This window comes from Rhinolophus hipposideros (genome assembly GCF_964194185.1).
Source record: "Rhinolophus hipposideros genome assembly, chromosome: 5".
Classification (NCBI taxonomy): Eukaryota; Metazoa; Chordata; class Mammalia; order Chiroptera; family Rhinolophidae; genus Rhinolophus; species Rhinolophus hipposideros.
Genome location: NC_138051.1, coordinates 52897624 through 52924922, shown reverse-complemented (window position 1 = coordinate 52924922; position 27299 = coordinate 52897624). Strand labels below are relative to the sequence as shown.

Here is a 27299-nt window from a genome sequence, read left to right as displayed (position 1 = left end):
GTTTTTCTCTACCATTTTTAACTTTTTAAGTATAATACACATTCATAAAAGAGAAAACTATATCAATACACAGTTCAAGGAATTACAACAAAGCCAACACCTTTGTAACTAGCACTCACATCAAAAAGTTGAAGACTACCAGTGCCCTAGAAGACCCCTCACGACACTTCCCAATCATAGCTTTCTTCCTCTTCTCCAATGGTAACCGCCATCCTGCTTCTAATGTAATAGTTTTGTTTTGCCTACTCTATACAAATAGGATCGTAAAGTAGTAATCTTTTATTCATGCCTTCTTTGACAACATAGTTTTTTAAAAAATTTATCCATGTTACATATAACAGTAGTTTACGAGTATTCTTACTGTTTTGGCATATTCCTTTGTAAGAATATAATACAATTTATTTGTCCATTAACTTTGGGAGCCTGTTTGAGTTGTTTCCATTTTAATGGAACTATGAACATTCTTATAAATGTCTGTTGGTACAGCATATACATAATTGCTGTTGGGTATATACCGAGGAGTGGAATTACTGGGTCATAGGTTAAGCACACTTCATCTTCAATAGCTAATTCTTAAAAGTTTTTCCAAGTGGTTGTACCAATTTACCTGTAAGAGAGAATCCTCCCTTGCCTCTTCTACCTTCTGGTATTTGGCAGCAATCCTTTGTGTCAGTGGCTTGTAGATTCATCACACACATCCCTGCCTCTGTCATCATGTGCCATCTTCTTCCTGTGTGTCTCTTTTCTCTTATAAGGACACCAATCATTGGATTAGGGGCCCACCCTCCTGCAGTAGGACCTCATCTTAACTAATTACATCAGCAATGATCCTATTTCCAAGGAAGGTCACGTTCTGCGGTGCTGGAGCTTAGGGCTCCAGCATATCTTTTTGGGGGACACAATTCATTCCATAACATGTTGTTTCTCTCTTCTTTTGTATTCCATATTGTTTTATTGTACGCCAGGATATTCTTTCTCAAGGACCAGATATTGTATATGAAAAATTATAGAGATAATTAATACGAGAGCTAAAATATTATCTTCCTCTAGACAGGATTACTTTTGTTTTCTTTTGACAGGCAGCCAGCCACACTAGCAATGCTGATAAACCTTAATCCCGTTTCTGGGATTTAGATGACTTGAAGCTTGACTTTGGATGCTAGAGACACCATTCTGTTTCCCACTTTGCTGCTCAGGTGTTGCCATTCAGGGTCTATGTGGATTCGAGTTAACGTAGCCCTGCTAACTCTGCCAGTCATCGGAAAGGCCTGCTTGCAAGGCTGGCCCTTGGCTGGGTCTGGGAACTGGCTTGTAAGCAGTCCCTACACAGGTATAAGCCTTGCTCTAGCTGAAGGATAGCTTACTGTGCCTGCACTATTTGTACAAACCATGTGGCTTATTCTGAACATTGACTTTTCTTCTGAGAGTCTGGAATTGTGGTATGTGCTAGGCAGAGGGTCCCTATATGACGAGTCCCCAATAAAAACCTTGAGTGCTGAGGATCTAATTAGCTTCTCTGGTGTACGAGAGAAGCTGGAGGAAGTAAGTGCATCTTGTGTGACTCTAGGGGGAAAGGACTCTTATATTATTATTTTTAATTGTAAAAAATACGTAACATAAAATTTACCATTTTAACCATTTTAGTGTATAGTTCAGCATACATTGTTTAGTGTGCAATTCAGTGGTATTACCTACATTCACAGTACTGTGCAGCCATCTCCACTGTTCATTTCCAGAATTTTTTCATCATCCCAAATAGAAAATCAGGAGAGGACTCTTGAACCTGGTTTCTTCTGGACTTCACCCCATTCACCTGTTCTTTTTGCTGATTTTCCTTTTGCTTTGTATCCTTTGCCATAATAAATCTTACACATGAGTACAGCTGTATGCTGAGTCCTGTGATTCCTTTTAGAGAATCACCAAACCTGGGGGACCTCTGACACAGGGTCCCAATGTAGAGCTTAAATTTTTATCTCATTGATGGAACCTGAACTCCAGCTTTTGTTCCTCTAATCTTGAGAGACTGTTGAAAGTTCTGGTCCATTTCTTAGCCTTTCCATTACTTTTTCTAGATTAATAGACACTCCTAAGAGAAAAGCAACTCCAAATGCCAGGCTCATTATCCCTGGGTTTCTTGCTTCCTCTGATTGTTGGCTCCTTTACCCACACAAATACTATATATATTCCCAATCCCTTTTCCTGGTTACCACTAACAGATTATGTAATTTAATTACTTGTGATATTTATTGCACATTTTCGTGTCTTTTGTCTTTAGTTTATTGATATATCCCAAGCACCCAGGATGGTATGTGGCACATGGGGGTATTCAATAAGTATTTTTAGAATAGATGAATTTGACTTGGATGATTGGTTAGAGGAACAGTAAAAGTCAAGGAGAAGGGAAATGGTAGAAAATAAACCATTGATTTATATACTTTATTCTTTTTACTGTCCCTAGATGTATGTAAGATAAACCATTGGGATTTAGGAAGAAAGTAGAACGCATTTCTTTTTTCTCTAAAAAAAACTTTTAACATTATGTTAAGTATGTGGATTGACAGCTGGTACTGTCTTGGATGTTGTCATAGAGTTCTGTCACATATCATATGGAAAATGTCCTCATCTCCACGTTCCAGACTTCCAGGGAGATAGTTGTAACCCCAACCCATTCCATAGGAGAGGCCACTCCCAGAGTTGGACCTCCTGGGGGAGGTTAAGCATGATTTTGTTGCCAAAACTGAAAGATGTGGTTTATTTAAAACAAAAACATCTCATATCTGTATACTTTAAAGACTTGGAATTAGCTTAGAAAAAAAAAATCTCTTTTAACATCTCCCAAAGAGCCTTAAGGAGAGGAGGACTGCAACCCCTATCTTAAGTTTGTAAGGTTAACATCAGGGAAGATGGACATTCACTAGTACAATTTCAGCAAAATCCTGTGTGTAATTGGTGTGTGGTATTAAAAACAATGTGTCATGCATTAGTAAGCGCAGCAATGAGTCACTTGTCCCATTTGGGTCTATGTGTCTTTGTGGGTATCTTTTTATTAGCTCTGACAGTCATTAAAACTGATAGCAAAATGAACTAAACTTTGAATCCATTCTTCAGATAGTTGCATTCACACAGTATCAAACCATGATTTTTCAAAACACCAAAGCATATTTAATTATAAATTGCACGTTATTTCATTATTTTAAAATTTTTGGTCTGTTTTAATTGCTATTAATGAACAGTTTTTAGTGTGTGTAGACCACTGCTCTAAGCAAAAGAGAAAAGTAAAGCTCAGAATGATTAATAACTTGCTCATAGATATGCAGATTTATCAGTAGCAGAACCAGAATTCATTCACAGTTTTAAGTGTTAATAACCTTGCCGTAAAACTAAAAAGTACTAGGGAAGAATGGGCTAGGGGTGTCAGATGCAGCAAAAGTGAAGTATAGTGTGTGTGACAGTATTAGTGTAACTTAAGACAAATGATTTATTGTGTCTCTTAGAAACTAGAATCTTAAAATCTTAACCAGGAAATTTTCAGGTGCCCATATTCTCTTTCCCATACACTCATGCACCATTCCTGTCTCAGTTGTAGTCTGAATTTACCTCTCTCAACCATTGCTATCCATTTAAATTAAAGGAACTCTTGGAGCTATTTCATGATATTGAAAGCCCAAAGAATACAATGTTGGAAGTTGATCCTAACTTAGAAACGAGTATGAAAATTCACAATGTCAGAAAAGATGGTAGCGTCCTGTCATAAATTTTAGATGACAAGCTCTGTTCAAAGTACCCTTGTTTTTTATAAAGAAATAAAACACTTTAGTTTTTTATTTTTTTAATTACAGTGTGCTAAATAAGCATTAGGTTTACTATTTATATTTCCCTATACATGTATAATTGATAGAGAATTTATAACATTTTGACAAAATTGTGAAAGTAATGGAGTAATCATAACTTTACCTTTTGATTATTAAAATTGCTTGCACAATTTTGGCTTATGTGACTGTTTTTATCATCCTATACTGCTTTTATGTATGGCTATATGAATGAATGCGTTTATGAAGTCTTTGTTTGTATTATATAAAAGCTTTATTTGTACCTGGTAAAACAGTGCTTCCCAATCTTGACACATACACAAACAGTATTTGGATAGCACACTGTTGATATGCAGGAGATGGCCCATGGCCAAAGGTCAAGGAAACTCTTGCCATCCCATGCCTTGCTTTAGCTGAGGAGATAAATTCCTCAAGCCCACGTATCATTCATTTGAGGCCCACAGGTTAAAATGCTCCAGTGTGGAGAGAATTATAAACTCCTTAGGCCCTCATAGTGCTTAGTATGGTAATCTCTGTATAGTTATTTTTGATGGATCATATTTGACATATACTATAACACATACTTTTCATGGAGATTTCTTTAAAAGGGTGAGAACTGTTAGTCTCCTCAATGGCATATGTAGTGAATGCCGAAAAATATTCTATTGTACTTAATATTCCATTTCTACAGGTATTAAACCATTAAAATATGTCTGTTATTAGTAACATCACTCTAATGAGTGTTAGAAATGGAAAGGTGAAACTAAAACTTAGCATAGGAAATTACAAGTAGGCGTGAGGAAAATGGATTTGTTGTCTTAGGAGAAAAGCATCTGGTAAAAATATTTCTAATTCTTTTTTTGAGCACAAAGCAAATGAAATGAAAGGGGGCTAGATATTAAATTACGTCTATTTTTTGTTGCCCCAATGATTGACATAAGCTTTCCGGATAGAGTTTTGATAACTAAATATTGGAAGTTAAAAAAAAATTAAAACGGTATTATTTTTAGCATTCCGGAGTGTTACACTCTTATAATGCTAACTGACATTTTTAACTATAGTATCATCTCCAAGGTGCACAGGAGCATATATTTCACCCCTTTTCAGGGATGGAAAAGAACAGGACAGTTACATGGACAATAATACGGTTTTTGTATTAACTTGATCATATAACATTTAACTCAGGGCTATCTTTTATATCACTCTTCCTTGGTACATTTCAAGGTCTCAGTGTTTTGTCTCAACCTATTTTGTTGTAGAACCTACACATTCGTTTTTAAAACAGAAGTATCTTGAGAATTTACTATTTTGTTTTTTGTGATTCTGGAATTAGGTTATGTTTGTAAGAAAGTAAAACTGAGCAGACTGTTTTGATCTTTTTTAACCATAAGAAATCTTACGATGTGTTTTAATTAAAAATAAGCCAAATTTTTTTCCAGGGGTGTAACTGACAAATAGGGTAGTAAGATATTTAAAGTGTACATCATGATGATTTGATACACGTTGTGAAAGGTGATCTCCCATCTAGTTAATTAATGTATCTATCACCTGACATATTTTTTATAAGAACACTTAAGTTCTACTCTATCAAATTTTAATTATACAATACAATACTATCAACTATAGTCACCATGTTATACATTAGATCCTCAGACTTCATTCACCAACCTCTCCCTATTCCTCTCTCCCCCCATCCCTGGAAACCACTTTCTCTGTTTGTATGGGTTTAACTTTTGAATTTATATAAGTGATACCATGCAGCATTTATCTTTGACTCATTTCACTTAGCATAATGCCCTCAGGGTCTATCTATGTTGTCATAAATAGCAGAATTTCCTGATTTCACATGGCTGAATAATATTCGTGTGTGTGTGTCTCTCAATTCTTATTTATCCATTCATCTGTTGATGAGCACTTAGGTTATTTCCATATCTTGGCTATTGTGAATAATTAAGTTGGGGTTTTATAATCTAATTTTATCTTAAGAACCAAGTATGTCTTAGACATGTGTAGATCATGCCCAAACTCTAAATTTAATTTTATCCATTTGTTTTGATAATAGGCACATATGTCTCTAAAAATTTAATCTTCATAAAAATTCAACTTTAATAGGAATTAGAAACAACAGCACTTTAACAGTTATTATTCTTCAGTTGTGGGTTTAGACATGATTTATTTTTATAGTGTGGACATGTGTAACCTTTCTACATTCACATTTTTTAGAATTACTATATATTTCTTTTATAATCTAATTTTTTATGTCACTTTAAAATACAGCTTTATTTAATAAACTTAAAATGCCTCTTTTGGAATGTAAAGTTCCTTTACAGTTATTACAATTTCATAAAAACCTCTTTGAAGAGACTGGATAACTTTGTTTTTTAAGTACTGCAATTGTTCTTTTTAAGTTTGATATTTTATTTTAGGTCATATTGATGCATTTACTTCAAAGCTTTTCCTACTAGAAGAAATTACCTCAGAAGAATTAAAAGAAAAACTTTCAGCACTCAAGTAAGAAAGTTTACTTTGTGGTAGGAATTTAAAAACTTGTTAATATGATCACTAATTTTCCTTTATCTGTAAATATTGGTGAACTTTGCATCCTTTATTTTGAAGACTTTCAGTCCTTTTATACATTGAGGCTTCTCCTGACCCAATTTGTGATCCATTCATATTAATCATCTCCATCTCCAAATTAAATGCAATGCCAGTGGCACCAGTCTTTCTGCTTAAGACAAAAGAGGTGAGAGCAAGAGAGTAGCTCATCATCTCCGAGGTGCACAGGAGCATACATTTCACCCCTTTTCAGGGATGGGAAAGAACAGGACAGTTACAGGCTCTTAGTGTTTAGGATTGTATATACTCATTTAGAAATCCTAACTTCTAAAAGTTTGCTATTCTACTAAGCATTACTATACATCAGATTGAAATGAATTTATTGGGGGGTGGGTGATGAGGGTAAAGGGGATCAAATATATGGTGATGGAAGGAGAACTGACTCTGGGTGGTGAACACACAATGGGATTTATAGACAATGTAATACAGAATTGTACACCTGAAATCTATGTAAATTTACTAACAATTGTCACCCCAATAAAATTAATTAAAAAAAATGAATTTATTGTACTCAGAACTCCAAGTATCTAAATAAAAAGGAAAATAACTTACGAACCTTATGTAATTTGCATCTCACGATTTTCTAGAAAGCACTGGTGGTAGTGTTATCTCCGAGGAAACTGGGACTCTTGAGGGACCTGCCCCAGAGCACACAGCTGAACTAGAGTGACAAGCCTTGGTAGTTAATATATTTGATTCACCACTTAGGATGAAAAATTGTCGATTTACACTAGTTGCATTGTTCCAACTTTGGGGCTTGACATAGTTTTTGAAGGGTCCCAGATTCAAACTTGATTTCTCTGCTTGTACTTAAAAACATCTCCTTCTATGATAAGGATTGCTGCTTTGGAGGGATGATGTTTTCTTTACATATGTAAAGTTTTTCTATACATTATTCACCACCTGCCCCACCCCTTCCAGTGAAAACTTTTTAAATAAATAGTAAACTGCACGAGTTTAGGTTTTGAAGAGATAACTAAAGACATACCTTATATTTCCTTTCTCTTGAACTATCCTGCCCCCAGTCAGTGGCTTCTCTATCAGTACACATTTAAAGTACCTCTCAGTTTCTTCAAAAGCTTATTCACCACCATCTCTAAAAGGCAAGCATTTCTGCAGATTAGTTCTGATAAAGACTTCTGAACATTTTTAAAAGTTTATAATTTGAATGTAAAATAGTGATCTCTTTATGACTGCTCTGACTCGAACAAGTCAAATACTTTATGATTTTGAAGAATAATCAGGAAATGGCAAAAATTAAGTAAATATAATTTAATCAAATTAGAAATTTTGGTATTTTCTATTTTACATTATCTCTTCTATTGTTTTCTTTGTTATTGAGGGCATTTCTCTATCTGAGGAGCTATAATTGTTCAGAGTAAGTTATTTTTTATTGTTTAATTTTACATGGATTTCTTCTATTTAATAGGATTTCAAGTTTATTTAATGTCCTCCAGCACATTCTAAAGAAATTAAGTAGGTAAGTATTTTTTGGATAGTTTGCATTACATCTGATTTTCTTGGATTAAAATTCATAGAAACTTTGAATACATGTTGTTAAGAATAGATACAATATAACCTGGAAGTGCAAGATTTATTATATCAAAGTTGAAATTGTGAAAATAAAGCTAAAATGATAATATCATTTACATTTTTCTATAAGGCATATCATATTGGCTTTTTATTGCCACTATAACAAATTACCACAGACTTAAAGAGGCTTAAAACAACACAAATTAATTCTCCTATAGTTCTGGAGGTCAGAAATCTGAAATCATTTTCACTAGACTAAACTCGTGTCAGCAGAGCTGGTCTGTTTGGAGGCTCTCAGGGGCCAATCATTTCCTTGCCTTCATTTTCAGCTTCTAGTGGCTACCATTCTTCCTTGATTTGTGGCCCCTTCCTCCATCTTCAAAGCACACCCACTCAAATCTCTTCTATGGTTGTCACATTGTATCCATAATCATATTTACAAAGCCATTAAAGGTAACTAACAGGTTCTGGAGATTGGGATGTGGACCTCCTGGGGGACCATTGTTCAGCCTACCATGGCTCTATTGTTTACATTTGCAGCACAAGGAAGCAACATAGAGCTAGTGATCAAAAGTCCTTAGGCCCATGGCAAATTGTGGATTCTTCACCTGATCATTTATCAGACTCAGCAGGGCAGCATTCTTTTCTGTAAGGCTCTGGGTATGGTATGTTTCCTGGTCTTTTGTGTATTTTAGAGGCCACCTGTATTTCTTGGCTTGTGGCCCTCTTGCTCCATCTCCAAAGTTTCAAAGGCAAGTTGAATCCTCCTCACATCACATCACTGATCTCTTCCAGTCACATTTCCTGAGTCTCTTCTGCCTCCCTCTTCTACATTTAAGGACTCTTCATTTTAAAATCAGCTTATTAGGAACCTTAATTTCATTTGAATTCCCTTTTACCGTTTAATATAATGTATTCACAAGTTCTAGCCTTTAGGACGTAGGCATTTTGGAGAGGCCATTTATTCAGCCTACCATAGTTTGTATCCATCTGTGTGCATTTTACTTTGATGGCTTTTAAGATATGCTTCCTTGGAGTATCTCATTTTTTATGAATTCTCTCTGTAAACCAAAGCCGCCTTCATTTTTAGTGAAGTTAGTTATGTGATTTTCATTGATGATAGCTCAATCTTTAAGATGTTATTTATTTCTACTACCAAATCGACTATCATTCATTTCTTTACATGGAAATACAAAAATGATGATTTGGGAAACTTTCCAGAGGATAAGAATATTTTTCTGTACCTCCTTTGTCGACACCTTTTGTTTTTTTTTGTTTAAAAAATAATAATAAAAACGTAACTTACCAGGTTTGTAGGTAGATCCATATTACCAAAGTATGATTAATTCTACTTTTTAATGGTATATTTTGGGGGAAAACTGATTTCTCCTTATCACTTTTGAGCTAGAAGAGTGTAAAGTCCTAAGAAATCACAGTATATTAATCATTAGCTCTTTATGTTGATGCACTGAATTCCTTAAAGCTTTCTAAGGAGAAAGGGAAAACGTAGATTTGTTGTTTGACAGAACTGATCATTGCAACAGTAGAGGTCATGATTAAGGGTATAAACTGTGGAGTCTGACTGTCTGACTTTCTATCCAAGCCTTGCACTCAGAACTTGGGGCAAATTGCTTACCATCTCTGATTTCTGTTTATCTCTAATATGGGGTTAATAATTAATATTATGCCGTGAAGGTTTGTTTTGGAAGATAATAGCAAAATGAATGGATGCAGTACAATAGTAATGACAGTAGAAACAGTCAGCACCTATCAGCTATTATTGTTACTGTTAGTCTCCTAGCACCCCATATTTTACTGTGATTGTTTAGTTGACTGTTTTTGCTGCCTTATTTTAAACTACTCAATGTAGTGAATGTGTCATATTTACTTTTGTATCTCTATTCACCTATTACTAGGTAAAAAGTAGATACAATGTTTGTTAAATGCATTAAAATGCTCTATATAGGAATGCTATGATGTATGTACACTCATGAAATGCTTTTCAGTATATGTTGTCCATGGATTAGAGAATTAGGCATACTATTTGTTTCCCATTAAATTATTGAAAACTTATAAATTAAAGGATCTCTTCAGTCTTATTTCACCATAAAAGTATTTTTAGAGGTGGTGGTACTTCATTCCCATAATTGTTTTCTATTTTTCTAGTAGTCCATGATTAAGAAAATGCTGTTGAAATTGACACATTGAGTTGCATTTCATTGTGTGGGTTTAGCTTGCAGGAGGGTTCCTACTTGTTGTCTCATGCAGCAGAAGATTCTTCACTCCTGATTTACAAGACTTCTGACGGAAAAGTTACTAGGACAGCATACAATTTGCATAAAACCCATTGCAGCCTTCCTGGTGTACCTTCCAGCCTCTCAGTTCCCTGGGTTCCACTAGATCCCAATCTGTTATTACCATATCATATCCATCATGGAAGAATACCTTGTACTTTTCCACCTAAATCACTAGGTCCCACAGCACAACAAAAGGTAAGATCTTTATTCAAATTAAATTTTCCATTAAGTTGTTTATTATGAATCTGTTTCACTGAATGTATAGTATTTCAACTTGATGTCCACGTATGCCATATTATTTATAACATCAATCTGAAAACTGTATCCATTGGAAAGGTAGATTATGTATGCTCTGCTAAGTCCAGTCGTTGTGTCAGGAAACTTTCTAAGTTTTGTAAGGTTTATAAGTCAACTAAAGAAAATTCTAACTTGCCCAGTGGGGACAAGAGTAAGGCATCAACATAATTAAATCCCTATGTTCCTACGCAAAGCAAAGTTACATTGTTTGTAATTTTTATTTATGATACTGCTTCACTTCGTTAAATATTTGAGACAATTTACAGAAGAATACATACAATAAAAATGATACAATTAAAAATTGATAAGTAGGATATGGAAAAATATAAAAACAAGTGTTAGTAATTAGGGACTGCAGAGCCTTATTAAAAGTACAATAAAATGTTAAGGACTAAATTATGTTTTGCTAAGTATTGTATAATTCAGTATTTATTAAGCTATAATTAATGTTACTCTCTTTGTAGTATCCTTCCCAGAAATACAAGTTGAATGGTTTTTCCTCAATCTGAAACTTCTGTAAACCAGGGCTAGAAAAACCATGTCATTCATTCTTTATATCATGTAAGAAATTCCAATTTGAGTTTAGTTTTAGTAAAAATTGTTCTCATGAAATTTGAATCTGAATGTTCAGGAAACAACCCAATTCCTTCCCTGGTGCCAAAAATCTTTGAGTCAAAATTGTGTCAGTTCTATAATCTCAATATGTTTGTCCCAGAGTACCCATCACTTGTGTGTCCTATGGATATTTTCTGCTCTTTTTTTCTTTCTATGTTATATTAAATTAATCTGTAAATGTCCTGTTTTGTTTTATTTTTTTAATAATTAACAGTGAATGGGATTGTTTATGTTTTTCAGTTCTCTACCCTAATGTTACTGTTTAGAAATGAGAATTCCTTCCACATTCTTAGTTAACTTTGCCCAACAAAATATATAAATGTTGTTAACTAGTGAATACAAGTGAAAGAATGAAGAAAGTTAATAATTAAGATTTTAAGCGGGCCGGCCCGGTGGCGCAGGCGGTTAGAGTTCCATGCTCCTAACTCCTAAGGCTGCCGGTTCGATTCCCACATGGGCCAGTGGGCTCTCAACAACCAAAAAAAAAAAAAAAAAAAAAAAGATTTTAAGCCATTTTGTCTAAAGTTTTGGTTAGCTATTTCCAATTAAGTTTAATATAAGTAGTGATTTTTATAACCTCCTAAGGCATAATTTAACTTAAAAATAGTAATTGAAAACTATTTTTTAACGATTTATGTTCTATTTAGAACAATGATTTCCTTTTGATTTAAAAAGTCTGTTTCTCATATATAACGCATAATTCTCTGTGGAATGGCCTATTCCTTTTTAATGAAAATGAGCAGTTTAATACCTTGACACTATTCTATATGTTTAGGGTTTGGCCACATAACAAACAATTCAGTTTTATGTATACTGCTGAGCACTTATTGATTTATATTTTTAATGCTTCATGCATTCAGACCAGGGACAAATATGTGGTGAGATTATCTTGGAACTGGTTGTTGTATATAGCCTATTATTAGGTGCAGTAGTAGGCAATTACATAACTAATGCTTGGTTTCATGTTTTTTTCAAGCCCATGGAAAGTTTTTGGTGATCTTTGATATACCTCCCTGAACTCTAGCCCTACATTTGGTGGGAATTACCCCACCTTCTGTCCTTACTCCCTCCTAATTAGGCTGTAGGAATGGGACTTTCTAGTTTAACAAAGGCACGCATAGATAGAGTTTCCAACCCTAGCAATAGGAAAAGACGAAAGCTTCACGAAACTCCAGGAAGTAAGACCCTATATATTTCATCGTGTAGAAACTCATATAACAAACGTTTCTGCCGCTAACATGACCCCTTAGTCCCTAGTCCACTTGAAATCAGATCTCATCTTTTTGTAGTGCCTTAGGCACTAATCCTGAGAAATACCCCAGCAGAGCCTGTGTCTGCCTCCTACTGTATGGAGCAAAGTTTAACAGGAGATCTCAGTTGCTTCCTGCGCTACTTCTGACTTCTGCTTCCAGTCCTTTGCAAAGGCTCTGTGCCTATCCCTGTTCTCCTTCAACAACTTCTGTAATAAACATTCATTACACACACACACACACACACACACACACACACCCTAAATATAAGTCACTATACTTTTATGGTAAGTACGAGCTGAGTGGGAAGTTGTCTAGATAACCTAAAAATCACATTTTTCTAATCAGTATGTTACAAAAGTTCATCGGATTCAGACAGATTGGCAGACTCAAATCCCAACTCAAGTTTGTCCTTTCTAGTCACCTGATTATAAACCAAAAAATGCCCCTAAAGAGACAAGATATTATGTGACAGAAACTGAGGTCTAATTCATTCTTAGTGAGCCAGTAGCCGTTTGGAGCAATGCTAATAACGTGTCTATTAGATTAGGACTATGAAAGAGAATGCTTGGAGTTAACAGTATCACCCATCACTCCCATATCTAGAATTCAATGGACAAGATGTGAAGAAACCGAAAGGGTACAAGGTGGCTAGGGAAAATAGAAGCAGACATGCACAGGTTTTGAGAAAATGATTTCAGGCTCTACAGCTTTGGTCCTTCTTTGTGAGGCCGTTCTTCATTAACCCATTTTAAACTTTATGCTCTCTCAGTGGCCAAAGGGATGACAACATTTCCAGATATCATCTTCAGCAGGATTATAATTAGTAAGGGATTGTGTTTTAAGAATACACCCCTCTTCCCTAGATGGTATGATCTAGAAAGGGAGGGTGAGTAGCAGCTTGCCCTGAGAAAGCGTAGACGTTAAGATAGAACCAATACCCCAACAAAGTTTCTTCCCCCCATTTCCCTTCTCTTTTCCCATCCTCTGGAGTCTTCTTCCAAAATTTTCTTACCCTTTATTTCTTTCTTGCAAGAATCTTCTCTTTCAGCTCTTCAGTTTTTCCTTTCTAGTTGGGTTCATTTCTTTCCTTTTCTTTCACATTTATTCATTTTTTCTTTCCCTTTGGACTCTTCTGTTTTTCTTACTCTCTCTCTCAATTTTGTAATTTCTCCTCTATTAGCTCTGACCTTGTATTTTGTTTTCCTCCCATCACATTTTTCATTTCTTCCCCTCCTCTCCTTTAGCTTCATTATTGCAAGCACATTGCTAAAAGGGCCTGTCATTCCTTCATTTTCTAATTTAACATTTCAACCTCTTACAAATTTAACACACAGAAAGTGGTTTCCCCTTTACTTCTCTTCCGCTACCCATCCGCTATCCATCCCCTTCCATAATTGTTATTTGAGAATTTAGTACTGTACAACATTGTCTGATCAAAACTTGTTTAGAAGCAGCCAGGTGGCTAGGGATTTTCAAAAATACCATAAAGAACCATTCACAAGCAAAGTAGTACATGTGTAAATAATACAGAGTTGATGGTATATAAATATGTTGTAAATATGTCAATCTATTCTGTTCTATGCTTCATCTCTTAGATTAGTGGAACAAGAATGCCTGCACACAGCCGCAGGAATCCAGTTTCCATGGAAACCAAAAGCCTGCCTGCTCAGCAAGTTGAAAATGAAGGAGTGGCTCCAAATAAAAGAAAAATAACTTAAGGACTCTACCATGGCATATGAAGAAAAACAGTTATAACAACGTTCAATTTAGAAGAATTTGAGGGGAAGCAGGCCCAAAAGATCGGTAGACAAGATGAACATTTTTCTTTTAGTGTCTTTGAGCATTCTTAGAGTGCCTTGAAAAAACATGTTGGTTATGTGAAGGAATGTTCGAACTAAAATGGAATGTTACACTCTTAACTCTTGATGTTGGAGGAAAGTCTAGATGTGTTTTAATGTTATCATGGCAGGGAAATATATAGAAAATTATTTTTATAGTAGAACTTTTCCAAAAATTGTAAATAGGAAAATAATTTTCTTTTTTCAAGAGCGATATTTACTATTGTGTATTGTTAATAATTTGAGTTATGTCACCAGTGTCTTGAGATTGGCTCAAAAGGTTAAATCTTGCCACTGTCAGAGATAATTTTGAGCAACCTGTAAACCTTGTGTCTGACCTAGTGTGACAGTTTTTTTATATACTATTTTCAAATAATGATTGTTGGCAGGTTAATAAAATTAATACCTTTATACACTTGGCAAACTCTATTGCAGAAACCAAAATTAAAAATAAAAAGCTTCCTGCCACTAAAAAGTCACAAGTTAACAGTTTCTTGTTGGGCTACCATTGGTTTGTTAAAAAAACAAAACAAAATAAAACAAAAAAAACACCTTTTTGTGTTACAGGTTTGGTGACAACTGCCTCTATCTCTTGGCACGAATCCCAGCTGAGTGTTGAAATACACTACTTGAAACAAAGAGATGAGCATGTTTTCTCCCAGAAAAATCTGATTATTTCAACTGATAAGACTAATATGTGGTAAAACATAAGCTATTTTTTCTTCATCTATACTGATTAAATTTCCCAGGACTACATAGGTGAATTTGGAAAAGGGCGTGTATCAGCTGATATTAACTGTAGCCAATTTGGACTTAAGAAGGAATGGACTTAATTTTTGTATCCTCGTTCTTTAGTTTCCGCTAAAGTTTTCAGAAATATGTGTGTCATTTGTAAAATGTAAGTTTTGTAATCCAAGGCAATATTAGCTTTGTTTTAGGATTTATTCTTTGTTTTACATTAATATAAGAAATTTACATTAATATAAGACATCTAGAAATTTGTAGATTCCTGGAAATCTTCTCAACTATGATAAAATAACGGGAATATTTTTATCCTCAACTACCAAGTTTTGTTTTGATGTTTTTGGTCATTTATAAAATATTTTGTAATTAATGAGGAATTATACTAAAATTGTTTTGCACATTTTAACATATAATTTTCTCATCCTGCCATTTCCTTTTTACAACATTGAGTTTGTTTTTTTAAGGCTTGATTTTTTTTAAACTTTGTCACATACTCCCATGTCCCAGAAATATTTTAGTTGTGAATCATTTGGCAGTGAAACCAGGGAGAGTCAGGGATTCCCTTGGAAGTTGCTCTTTTAAAAAAGCTAGACAATGATTTCGTCAGACGTCTGAATACTGGAAAGACTTGGCTTTCGTTATTTTTTAATATTACTTTATACTTAGTAAAATGTGTGATCATAAAAGTGATTATTTTGAAATTACCTTAGCCATACATTTGAGTAACCCTGATAATGTATGTAAAGCTACTCTTAGTTTTGCACTTGTGCTGAACTCAGCCTTTTTTAAAACATGTATTTGATCATGTCTTGTGTTCTTTTTTCTTGATTTTTCATACTGAGAACATGTAAGCAACAAAGACAATATGAGCAAAGGTTGTTTGTTTTTTGTTTGTTTTTTGAGGAAAACAGAAAAGCGTTGGCAAGGATGTGATGGATCTGCCCACTTACACCTCCATGGTGAAGGTGTAATTTTGTACATACCTCTTGGAAAACATTTTGTAAATGTTTGAGTGCATCTTTGTGCCACACAATCTAAAGTAGGTCTCCACTGTTACTCTCTGATAACATTCTTTTTTCACATATGATATTTATTTGTTTATTTGACTTACTATCTTGAGTAGACTACACACTCTGCAAGGGTAGGGGCATATTTGTTTTGTTCACCATTATGTAACAAACATATTTTCTGTCATGTAGTTGCTTAGTAGATATAAGTTGGATATATGAATAAATGAATATGTGGATAACAAGGGTAGATTTTTTTCTCCCCAGAAACACATTCTAGTGAAGGACACAATACTAATCTATGTGAGTAAGTGCTCTGATGAAGTAATATAAGCAAGTCATCTAACCTGGACCTAATATTTAAGGCAGGTTTTCTAAGACAAAGCTTGAGCTGAGTCTTTTAAAAATGAGTAGAAGTTATAAGGGAAAAATGAAAGAACTTCCACACAGAAAGAAAGCAGCATATGCAAAGGTGAAGTAGAATGGCCAGATTGTAAGCTATGGCCCTGGGAGATAAGAGAAAAAGCTATACCACAAGGACAAGCATGCCATGGTATGACATTTGAATTTTGTCCTGTGCAATGTGAGAACAAGTAGTGAATTTTAATAAAAATAAGTAATACCAGTTATGTGCTTGAGAAAGCTGTTGTTGACATTAGTCTAAAGAATGGAACTGGGAAAGACTGTAAGGAAGGAAAAAAGTTGGAAAGCTGTGTTGTAGTAATTGAAAATGGTAAAGGCCCTAAATTAAAGCCATAAGGGATGGGCTCAAGTGAAACAGAAAAAAACAACGCAGTGATACTGTTGGTAGGGAGAGTGAAGTATGGCTTCTAGGTTTCTCCCTTGGAATGCTGGGTAAAGGATGACTTTATGCATTGAGAAAGGAGGAGTGCAGAATGGGGATACATTCAATAAAATTGTTCAATTCCTTTGATCATTTCTGTTCTTTGGATTCTGGGTTTGCGTGCTATGTTGGTTATATATTGCTACATAATAAATTACCCGAAAACTTAGTTAGTTACACCAAGAAACATTTATTATCTCAGAGTTTATGTGGGACAGGAGTCTGGATACAGCTCATCTGGTTGCCTCTGACTCGAGGTCTTTAATAAATTTGCAGTCAAGCCATTAGCTGGTGCTGCAGCATCTGCTTCCAAAAATTCTCACTCATAGTGGTGGTGGTGGTCGTAGGTGTCAGTCTTTCACTGGTTGTTTACAGGAAGCCCCAGGCTCACTACCTGCACCTCTTCATAGGTCTGCTTGAATGTCCTGGCAGCTGCTGGCTTACCCCAGAGTGAGCAATCCAAGAGCAAGGAGGAAGCCACAATATCTTATAGCCTAGTCTTGGAAGTCAAGCACTGTCTTCTGCCGTGTTCTCCTTGTTAGAAATAACTTACTAAGTCCACACTCTTAAGCTCCACCTCTTGAAGGGAGGAGTATAGAAAGAATTAGTGAACATCTATTTAAGCTATCACAAATGCCATGAACACTTAGGGATATTGAAGAATTAGATTTAGGGTGGAAAGAAAAGAAAGGACCCCTTTTTTAAAATGTCTTATTACCAGCATGTTAAATCTGAGACACAGATATTTAATGTCAAAGATAGTTAATTATTTGAGTTTTGAACTCAAGAGAAGCCTGATCTCATCAATACAGGTTTGGGAATCTGTATCTGTGATGTTCAAAATCAGAGAAAAGGGTAAGATGACAAAGCAGAAATGAGCAGGATGAAGAACGAGCCATGAATGTAGAGACCAAAACCATAGAACTTCAGTAAAAGAAGTAGTTTCGTTGAAGTGGCTAGTATGGAAGTCCAATTTATAAACCTTAGTAATTAAGTACAGAGTGAGGTGGAAACAGTGAAATTTTTCGTTGCCAATCGATCAGCAAAACTTGGAAATAATTTCACCATTTGGATCCTGTTTTGCACTTGCAAAGGGAATTGACCTGTTCATTTCCAATTCTACTTGGATTCTGGGTTTGGACACCGTGAACATTTTATAGATATGAGGAGGCGTGAGTTCGGGGTAGAGAGGGAAGAGAACACTTTTTCTTTGTAATATTTTATTACCAACATGCTGAATCTGAAGTTTCTGAGGGGCATGCAGATAAAGATATTAAGATATTTGTTGTGTGTTAATAGGTATATGATACTTTTTAATCAAACCTTAGAATATTTGATTTGTTGAGTTTCTCATTCTCATTGAGATGTTGAAATAAAGGCGATGTATTTCCTTGATCCTTCCAGTCTTGCCATGTTCGCTTGGCTAATGTCCATATTTCTTATCAGGATATATAAGCGCAGGTACACCGGCGTCTGTCAGGGGTTTGGGTCTGATGTGCTGAGCAAAACTTCCTGAAAGAGTCAAGACCCAGGTGCCTATTTCTGGAGTGGGTCTCTGGATTACCTTATCAAGTAGGAAGATTCAGAGAATCAAGGCTTCACCTTGAGATAATGTGTTGGCTTTCAATATATGAGCTCTTGTTAATTAGCAAGGAACTACAAAAGGGTCGTTTTTTATTTCTGTACATTCATGGTATAACCTGGTTAATCCTATAAAGCATCCGGGGCAAGGGAGAGGGGAAGCTAAGTGTAAATTAATCGCAGTTTTGAAAGTCACAAAACCTAAAGATTCTGTGGTTAGTGAGTTGAATTCCTCCTTCCCCTTTCTTGAAAATAAGCATTTCTTGGAGGGGAAAAGGAAATCTTTTCTACACTCCCTAGCCTGGGTTTTGCTTATGCAAAAATATACAGCACAGAAGAGTATGCATGTTGATCTCAAGTGTCACACTGCAGTAAGGCCATAATGATACCATGGATTTCAGGTCTTTTCCAAGCACCACGTTCATACTGCTCCACCCAGGCTTTCTCATGACGTGAATTACCCAGTCTTATGCCTGCCTGCATGCTTACGCACGTAAAGCTACATCTGGTTGGATTTATTACCACCTATCAAAACCTTGCGTGTCCTCTGTGGAACTAATAATGCATTTTTGAGTGTATTGGATATAATACATTTTACCAATCTCTTGGGATTTAAAGATAAATAAGATCGGTTTGTGCCTTAAGGATATTTCCTAATATAGTTGTGGAGATAGATATGCACAATTAGCTTTAATACAGGGCAGAATATTCAAGTGGCACAATAGTGCATAGGAATAAGAAAAAAGGATGCTTGGAAGTAAGAGAAACTCGTGGTAGAAATGACCTTTAAGCTGTGTTTGAATGACAAGTAAAATATTAATGTGAACAAAAAGGAAGCAGAGCATTGGAGCATGAGGGAAAGTTATATGAAAAGTGCTGGTTTTAGGAAATAGCACATATACTCATGTAACAACCATGGAGGTAAAACATGATAAAAGGGAGATGAAGAGGTAAGTTAGAGTTTGATAGTGGAACGTGTTAAGTATTATTCCCACATAGTTTGATTTGATTCTGAAAGCAATGAGATTGAAGGCTTTTTGAGCAAGATGACATCAATTTTAGGAAATTTACAATATGGAGGATTACTTACAGAGGAGAAACACATATGACAAGGAGGCATTAACTCTACAAATAGGCAGATGGGAAAGATGTAGATTGGGAAGCCATTTAAGAGCTCTCAGCTGTCAGCGTTAACCCTACCCCCAAAATGAATGTATCTCTTATAACACTGAGTCACAACTAGGTAATAGACATTAGGTGTTGGGAATACAAGGATGAATTAAAGGTCATGGCACATGAAACAGTTTGTGTGTGTGGAATTACGACGTGAGAGGTTTCAAAGACAGCTGACGTTTTTAGCCTGGGTGCTGCCACCGACTTAGATGAAAATATTAGAGGGAAAATGTGATGGATGGGATGACAAGACAACTAGTTATGCTTTCAACCAAAGGTCAGCAGTACAAGTAAGTCATGTCCTATAGAACCTATAGACTGAAGATGTGGGTCTGCAACTTAGGGCCGATCAATAGATAGGCAGGTTGGGAGCCCACCTGTGTGGGCTCGCGTGTCTGGAACCAAGCAACTTAGCTGCAACTTACTCTGAAATTGGAGGACCTAGGCAGGGAAGTGTTACCAGGGCATCTTGATGAAAGGATCATGCAGGAGCTATGTGTACTATTTCTGGGACTTATATAAATTTGAGACTTTCAGAATAAAAACTTTTTAAAAAGGGTATAATTCACCATGTCAGGTACTCCAGGGAGGTCAAGGAGGACAGAGACTGAGGGAAAAAGTACTATTGGATTCAAAAACCCATTTGGCATAAAGACAAAAGTGTTGGAATGAAATGGTGGACTCTGGAATTCCCATTTTTAGGGTCTAGGGCATAAAACTTCCCTTACAATTCGAACTCCTAAAAACCTTTTCTCTAAATTCCCTCTGTACTTACAATGCCACAAATTCTGAATCTCAGATGCTGCCCTGTATTCTCCTACGAGTATTTTGTATACATCCATAAACAGATTGTGAACTTCTCCTAGGCAGTGTTTGTATCTCTATCCAGCTGTGTGTGTAACCCAAGACCACGCCCAGGACTAGGCAGCCTCCAAATGCTCCATCAGCACGAATTAAGTTGTACTGCTTCCTCTGAGCTCCCTGTACCCCCGCGTGTCTAGGCCGCCTCCACCTCAGTCTTGGACCTCCCTACTCACAAGGGCAAGTCTGGGCAGCTATGATTCTGCACAAGAAACTTTGAAGTCTTGTGTTTATTAAAGACACCACCAGTCACCCCCTAAGAAAGACTAAAGCTCCATGTTTTGGATACATTTTACAATACCATCTAACTCATTTAATGTTGCTCTATCTCATTTAAGAATAACATAAGAAGTACAAACTCAGGTTAGATTCAACAATTCGGAAGATACCATATTTCAAAACCTCTTTCAAACATTCTACCTGGTAGCCACAACTTGTCTGGACAAGTCTGTGAGTCTTCCCAGAACAGAAAAAAAACAAAATGTTGCAAGGAGGAGAAACTGGTGTCCCACCCCTGGCATGCTGAAAAGAAGCCTGTTCTTATAGAACTCTGCACGTGATGTTCTCCAATGCCAAGTAAACACAGTCATTCACAGTTTTATAAACTGGTCTTTCAACGAACCCCCTACCCAACTTAGGCTTCTGAACTAAACTAATGTTTTTTGGTTTTAGCCTGTTCAATGGCACTCCAAATAAAGAAGATAATTGTGTCCAGGAACAGTCTTATTGCATAAAATCCTTCCTGAGACAATATTTAAATTTGCCCTGAAAGTTTTCAACTGAAAATGAGAAATGAGTCCAGAATAAGTGATTAAGTGGTTACATCTTTGTTTAATTGAATGAGAACATTAACATTTCTATAAAACTAAGAGAATATATTTGTGGAGTTTGTGTTTTATGTTTAAATATTTGGTTGTGGGTCCCGACACTGTGCAAATAGCAGTTTTACTAATGTGAAAAATCAATAATTGAATACATTTTGCAAGTATAATGTCTGCCCTCTGCCCCACCAGAAGTGATGCAAATTTTAGTTTCCCAAGTGCCACAGTGGGCAGCTGAAAATAGTCTCTGTCCAGTTCCAATAAGCAACCTCACAGAATTGCACAACGAATTCTTTTGAGTTCAGGAAGAGCGTGAGGGAAACTGAAAACAGTGCATCAGGCTTGACTGTCTCTATATGTGTGCCTGTTGGGAGGCTAATAAAGTGGTAGGTCAGTCCCTAATTCAGTTTGGCTTTTTTTAATGCTACACTCTAGTGCCTGAAAACTTTTACTCTTAAGGAGCGAGGACTGTGTAACTTAGTAAGTGCCTAAGGCCAAAATGTCATTCTGCATCCAAGGGAGTGCTGAGTTTGCTGTCAGCACAGTCTTCTGCGTCCCAGGAGCCCATGCTAGAGTTAATTCATATCCAGCAGTTGGAGAAGTCTTCAAAATTGTAAGACTGTCAGCTGCAACTTTGAGAGGAGGAGTATGTGGAGTTGAGTCTTAGAAGGAGCTTGGGGGAAGAGGGGAACACTGCATTAGAGTTTCAGCTCCACCATTTGCTAAGGCCGTATCCCCACTTTGAGCTTCGGTTTTTTCATCTGTAAAATCCAAATATTTATGCCTTCCCAACATACTCTACTGGTTCTGATGGCCTTCCAATAAATAATGGATATAAAAGTTCTTTTTAAACTGCAACTCACTGAATACATGTATATTGTCAGATTAAATCAATGAGAGGTGTCATTTGAGCTAAAACTTGAAAGGAGTTTGCCAGACTGGAAGGGAAATTTCAAGCTGAAGGACCAAGTATGATGGATGTTGCAGAAGTACAAACATGCATGGCATGTTGGAATAGCAGGTCATCCAGGATGCCTGGCCGGGGTGCTTATGGTAAAGGGACCAGAAGGAACACGAGAAAGTGTGGGGAGAACTTGTCAGTAAAAAGCCCTGGGTGCCTTATTAGACACGGTGTGCTGTCTTGAGATAGGGAGTTATCAAAAGTTTTTAGTAGGAGGTGGCAGTAGAGGTGGGTAACATGGTTAAACTTCTATCATGGAAACCCTGGCTGTAATATGTAAGATAGCATGGGGACAGGATGGAAACTTTAGGAAGTCTGAGGGCGGGATGATCCGGGGAAGCTATTTTTCAATCTAAAGGGAAGGTTCTAGTGATGAGTCTTACTTGGCAGTCTGTCACCTTTGTTTGTGCATTGCCAAATGTGCCACATTAGTGAGGATGTGGCCAAGACAATGCGTTCTTAAATCTACTGGACTTGGACAAGTCCGAAATAGGGTGATAAGTACTGCAGACTCACGCAAGCTGAGTCAGATACCTCTCCCTCCTTTACAGCCCAAAACTAAATGGAGTAAAGGTATCTTTGCAAAACTATTCTTTGGGGCATTAAACTGCAATTATATTATTTGGAAGTGGACTCTAAACCTGGACAAAACGGTTGGTATCCTAAGAAAGTGACTTATGAAAGGATGGTGAGCTCTAAACGCTTTTATCTCTCTTCCAACCTTTTAAAATTTGGAATCTGGTATATAAGAAAGAGAAAGAAAGTGAGCCAAGCAACTGAGCCCAGATGCCCAAACTGAAACCCAAGTTGCCCACTTTTGAGGGGCTTGAGAGCCAGGGTAAGTCATGCCATTAGTTCCCCCTTCAAATGTTCTAATGTTTGTGTGACGTGGATGCTAATATTTAAATGTTTTAAATGGATACTACATCCTTGAAGGAGACATTTTCGCTTCACCAGTTAAAACTAAAGAGTAATATGGAGACCAGCACTGCCAGCCCATATGGGTCTCAGCGGTGCCCCATGCCCCCCATTCCTTTTTCAGTTTGATAGCTTGGGTATATGAATGCTTCATGTACTTTTTTTAATACTACAAGGCAGATACTTTTATTATGTACATAACTTATTAACAGATTAATTTGTTAAAAGACTAACAGAAGCAGTGTTAACGATTCTGAGAAGGATTTCATTCATGAAACAAGAATACCTGCACCTCCAGGAGAGTGGTCAGCCTTCATGCACACTGGCCAGCAGCGGTCTCTGGACCGACTCTGCGTCCACTAACTCTTGACCTTCTTTTCCTCTTCAGCTCCCTGGGGCCATGTCTAAGTTTGTTCCAGCTATCTAGAATGCCACTGGCTCTGGAAAAGGAAAGCAACTGACGGTGTTAACTGAATCGGTGTTTTAATAGAGACTACAGGAGGCCGATGTCATTTATTGGCAACTGCAACAAACGTAGCCATGGGAGTATTGGCTTTTGAGACTCTTTTCGGTGTGTAAGTACCTCATCCATAGGTATATTATTGTGGAAGATTTCATTTCAGTCCACTTTAGTTGTGGATATTTTCACCCCCCAAAATTAATTACTTTTAAATTGTATTACATGATTTTGAATATTTAGTATTCCAGGAACCCTGAAAGCTTTATTAGACTAATAGCCACTTAAGATATCGTATCAGAACGATCAGATTTTCTTAAAACTAGAAAATAGATGCTGCTGAGTCCATCAAACAATGGAATCAAATGAGGGTCTGATGAGGGCTTCATGTATTTTGCTCCTCCCTTAGCAGTATCCTGTCTTCCTACTATCCTTTTCCCGCTTAGTCATGACCCGTGGCTCAGAATGACCTCTAGATGTTCCCCAAAACGCCTCTCCAATGACCAGGATTTGCTTTAGGCTCTGAAGGTAATACTTACATGGAGAAGTTCCAAAAATATTTTCACCATTCTCGTAATGGTGGCATTAAATAAATATAGATTTTCTCCCGTGGCTAATCCTCTTTGCCTGTTTTTTACTGGAGTAGTTCGTTTACAAATTAACAGCCTCACCTCTCTATGTTGACACTCCCTCTGGATATGGAACACATTGGAATACGTTACATTTCCTCTTTTATGGTTACGCAATGAGTTTAGCTATGAGTAACTGTGAATGCACTGGCCGAAATGGAATATCTTACTTCCTTTCTGTAGTGGTTAACTGTTCCCGACAGATTTGTGGTTCCCTTGTTGGGTTCTTCTCGCCCTTTGATTTCATTTCTGATACATTTCTCAAATTATAATTCCTTATTTACCTCCACTAGCCCCTACCGTCAGAGTTACCGTGTTTTTCCTAGTATGCATCCGCTAATCCTGCCCTAGTGCCTGGAATGTAGTGGGTATTCAATGTTTGTTAAATGGAATGAATCTGTCTTGACATTTCCTTGATGTTATAGTCAGATACATGCTGGCAGCTATTTCAGGGACATAGGTGATCAAAACCAACGCGGCTTCCATCTTACACATTCATAGAAAAAATTATTTGTGAAACACTTGATAAATTAAAAAGTTCATGTAATTGATAATCAAAGAGGAAAGATAGGTGGCACCAGATATAGGGAGACCTTTTAGAAAATATTTCTGAGTTAAGCGTATTGTGACTTATATTTTTCCATTTTTTAAAAAACAATCTTAATAGTTTTTCTTAGAGTCTTTCCTTTGAGCTCCAACATAACCTGCATACGAGAGTCATGTTTATTTTTGCCCCACCCTCGTTGCTAGAGCTGATGAATCATAGAAACCCGAGAAGGGAAAGACCGGTGAAATCATCTGGTTCACCTCCAAATTAGGCAGTGGAGCATTGGGATCTGGGGAAGCCTAATCTCTCATTTGAAAGCAAAAAGAAAAAGAAAAAAGAAACACAAAAAACTGTAACTAGAGCTGATTAGAGCAGCTCACCCATCTGTTTGCCTTTTGCTTCTGGCACAATCTTAGAGATCCACCTTATTGAAAGTAATCAGGAATTCCTATCAAGGACTCCAGGAAAAAATGTTAAGGAGTTAAACTAAAATTCTACTGAGTAATAAAGTTGGATTATGAATCATTCAGTGGTTGTTTTAACAGTTTTATAGAATTTGAGACTGCTTTAAGGAAGTTTTACAAAGTTAAGAGCTAGCAAGGACCTCATAGGTGATCTGGGCTAACCTGTCCAGTTCCCAGATGCAGAAACTAAGATGGAGATGTTAGAGTATTGTTTGCCTACATCAGGAGCATCTGTCAATCCATTTCTTTCTGTGTCTCAATCGCACAGTATCCTCCCTCCCAATGCTTTCCTCCACTGTTGTCTTCTCTACCTCCTTGTTCTTCTCTATTGCATTGAAGAAATGGCAACGATGATTTAGCATCTATTTTGCTTCCTGTCAACCAAACCTAACCCCCAGGCATCACACCGGCCACAGAGGCAAGGACACTTCAGCTCTACCTGCAGCCTCTCCACCATGCTCCTTGCTTTCCTCCTACTTGATTTTGTGTTGTTCCAGCTGCAGAAGCTCGGCTTCACCTCCTATCCAGACTCTGCTCTTGTCCTTTGGACAGTTTTAGAGCTAAAAGAGAACTTAAAGATATCTAGTCAAAATCCCTCACTTTGCAGATAAGAAACAGACCCAGAGAGTCTACGTGGTTTGTCCAAGTGCACCCAGTTAGGATAGGATCTATGATAAGAACCCCTGCCTCCTAAGATGCATGCTGATTTATTAGCACAGGACTCAGTAGTAGGATACAAAGCACCTGGTATGGGCTCATACTGGGCGAGGTGTTGGAGTTGCAAAGATGAACAGGGAGCTCCCAGTTTGATGGTGCAGCCTGACATTCTCATAGCACCATGAGATAAAGATGTACTACAAATAAGACAAAGGTTGCATGAATGAAGAAGAAGCCCGCTCTACACTTCCCATAAACCTCATGCAACAGGTTATTTATTACATTAATTTGCTTAGCAAACCTTTTCTTGCATTATAGGAACTATATAAGATTTGGCCCCACTAAGTTGTATTAGCATAGATTATTATTAGAGTAACCAAAATCAAATGAAATTTTACTATATTGAGTGTTTTTTAGTTGGCAGAAGATATACATCTTTTCCTCTATAGTATTTTTTTTTTAATTGTGTTTTCTTGAATATATATGAAAAATATCATCAAAAAGGTTCAAGTTTTCCCCAAAGCCTGGCACGGGCTGTCGTAATCCTAATGTGTAAGCAGGAAGCCCTCTTTATACTAGCTATATATCCTTTTATAACTATGTTTAAAATTATAGAATATGTATTCATTGTTTACAAACACCAACAAATATAAAAAGTATATATAATAAAAGGCGAGCATTCTCCTTTACACATATACACTAATTTTTTCTCCCCAAAGTAACCAACATCCTTCCATATATTTACATATGTGTATGTACAGGTGCACACCTACACAATTATGTAAATATACATACACATAAATATTAATATAAATAGAATCAAATTAGTCATATTCATCTACTTTACTTTTTTTTTCACTCAGCCAACATAAGGCCTTCAAGTTTTAAAATATTCAAAACACTCAAAATATACCTAGTGGACATTTAATACAAATGAAAACATTTAAAGTGTAGCTATCTTTGTATGGGTGTTTTCATACTCACTATACGCATTTTATGAAAAATACTGTCCTATTTTGAGCAAACTTTTATGACTAAGAGATGTATCTTCTATTACAGAATTACGATTCTTTCCATTGATAGCAGACACTTAGCATTTAAGTATTCGTACATATGTTGTGGAGCATTACGTGGGAAATGCCACTTGAAGAAACAATAGAAACTGGTAGAATTTGAAATAATTCATCCTCTGACTTTATCAAACCATAAAAATGCAATAAAATGTGCTGAGGTAAGAACTAAGATGCTGATAGCTCAGAAAGCATCCCAATATCCCAGTGAGTTAATATTAGAATGATCATGATGGGGTGAGCATTTTTAGCCAAATGCATTTTCATAATGTTCAATATGTCTGCATTGTAACTTACTATACCAACA

At 36.4% G+C, this 27299-nt stretch overlaps 1 protein-coding gene across 7 annotated transcripts in view; it reads left to right on the top strand.

The window, feature by feature from the left end:
• Nucleotides 1-25114, top strand: part of ICE2 (interactor of little elongation complex ELL subunit 2) — a 66057-nt gene extending 40943 nt beyond the window's left edge. For 5 of the 7 annotated variants that reach the window (XM_081048584.1, XM_081048581.1, XM_081048580.1 and 2 more), the window contains 4 exons: nt 6236-6320; nt 7855-7905; nt 10192-10450; nt 14016-25114. In XM_081048584.1, coding sequence (XP_080904710.1) covers nt 6236-6320; nt 7855-7905; nt 10192-10450; nt 14016-14138 — 518 coding nt within the window. In that variant the 3' untranslated portion in view covers nt 14139-25114. Of the gene's footprint in view, nt 1-6235; nt 6321-7854; nt 7906-10191; nt 10451-14015 lie in introns of those variants that run through there. The other 2 variants (XR_013993355.1, XM_081048585.1) reach the window with 2 other exon arrangements.
• Nucleotides 25115-27299: the final 2185 nt, after the last annotated feature.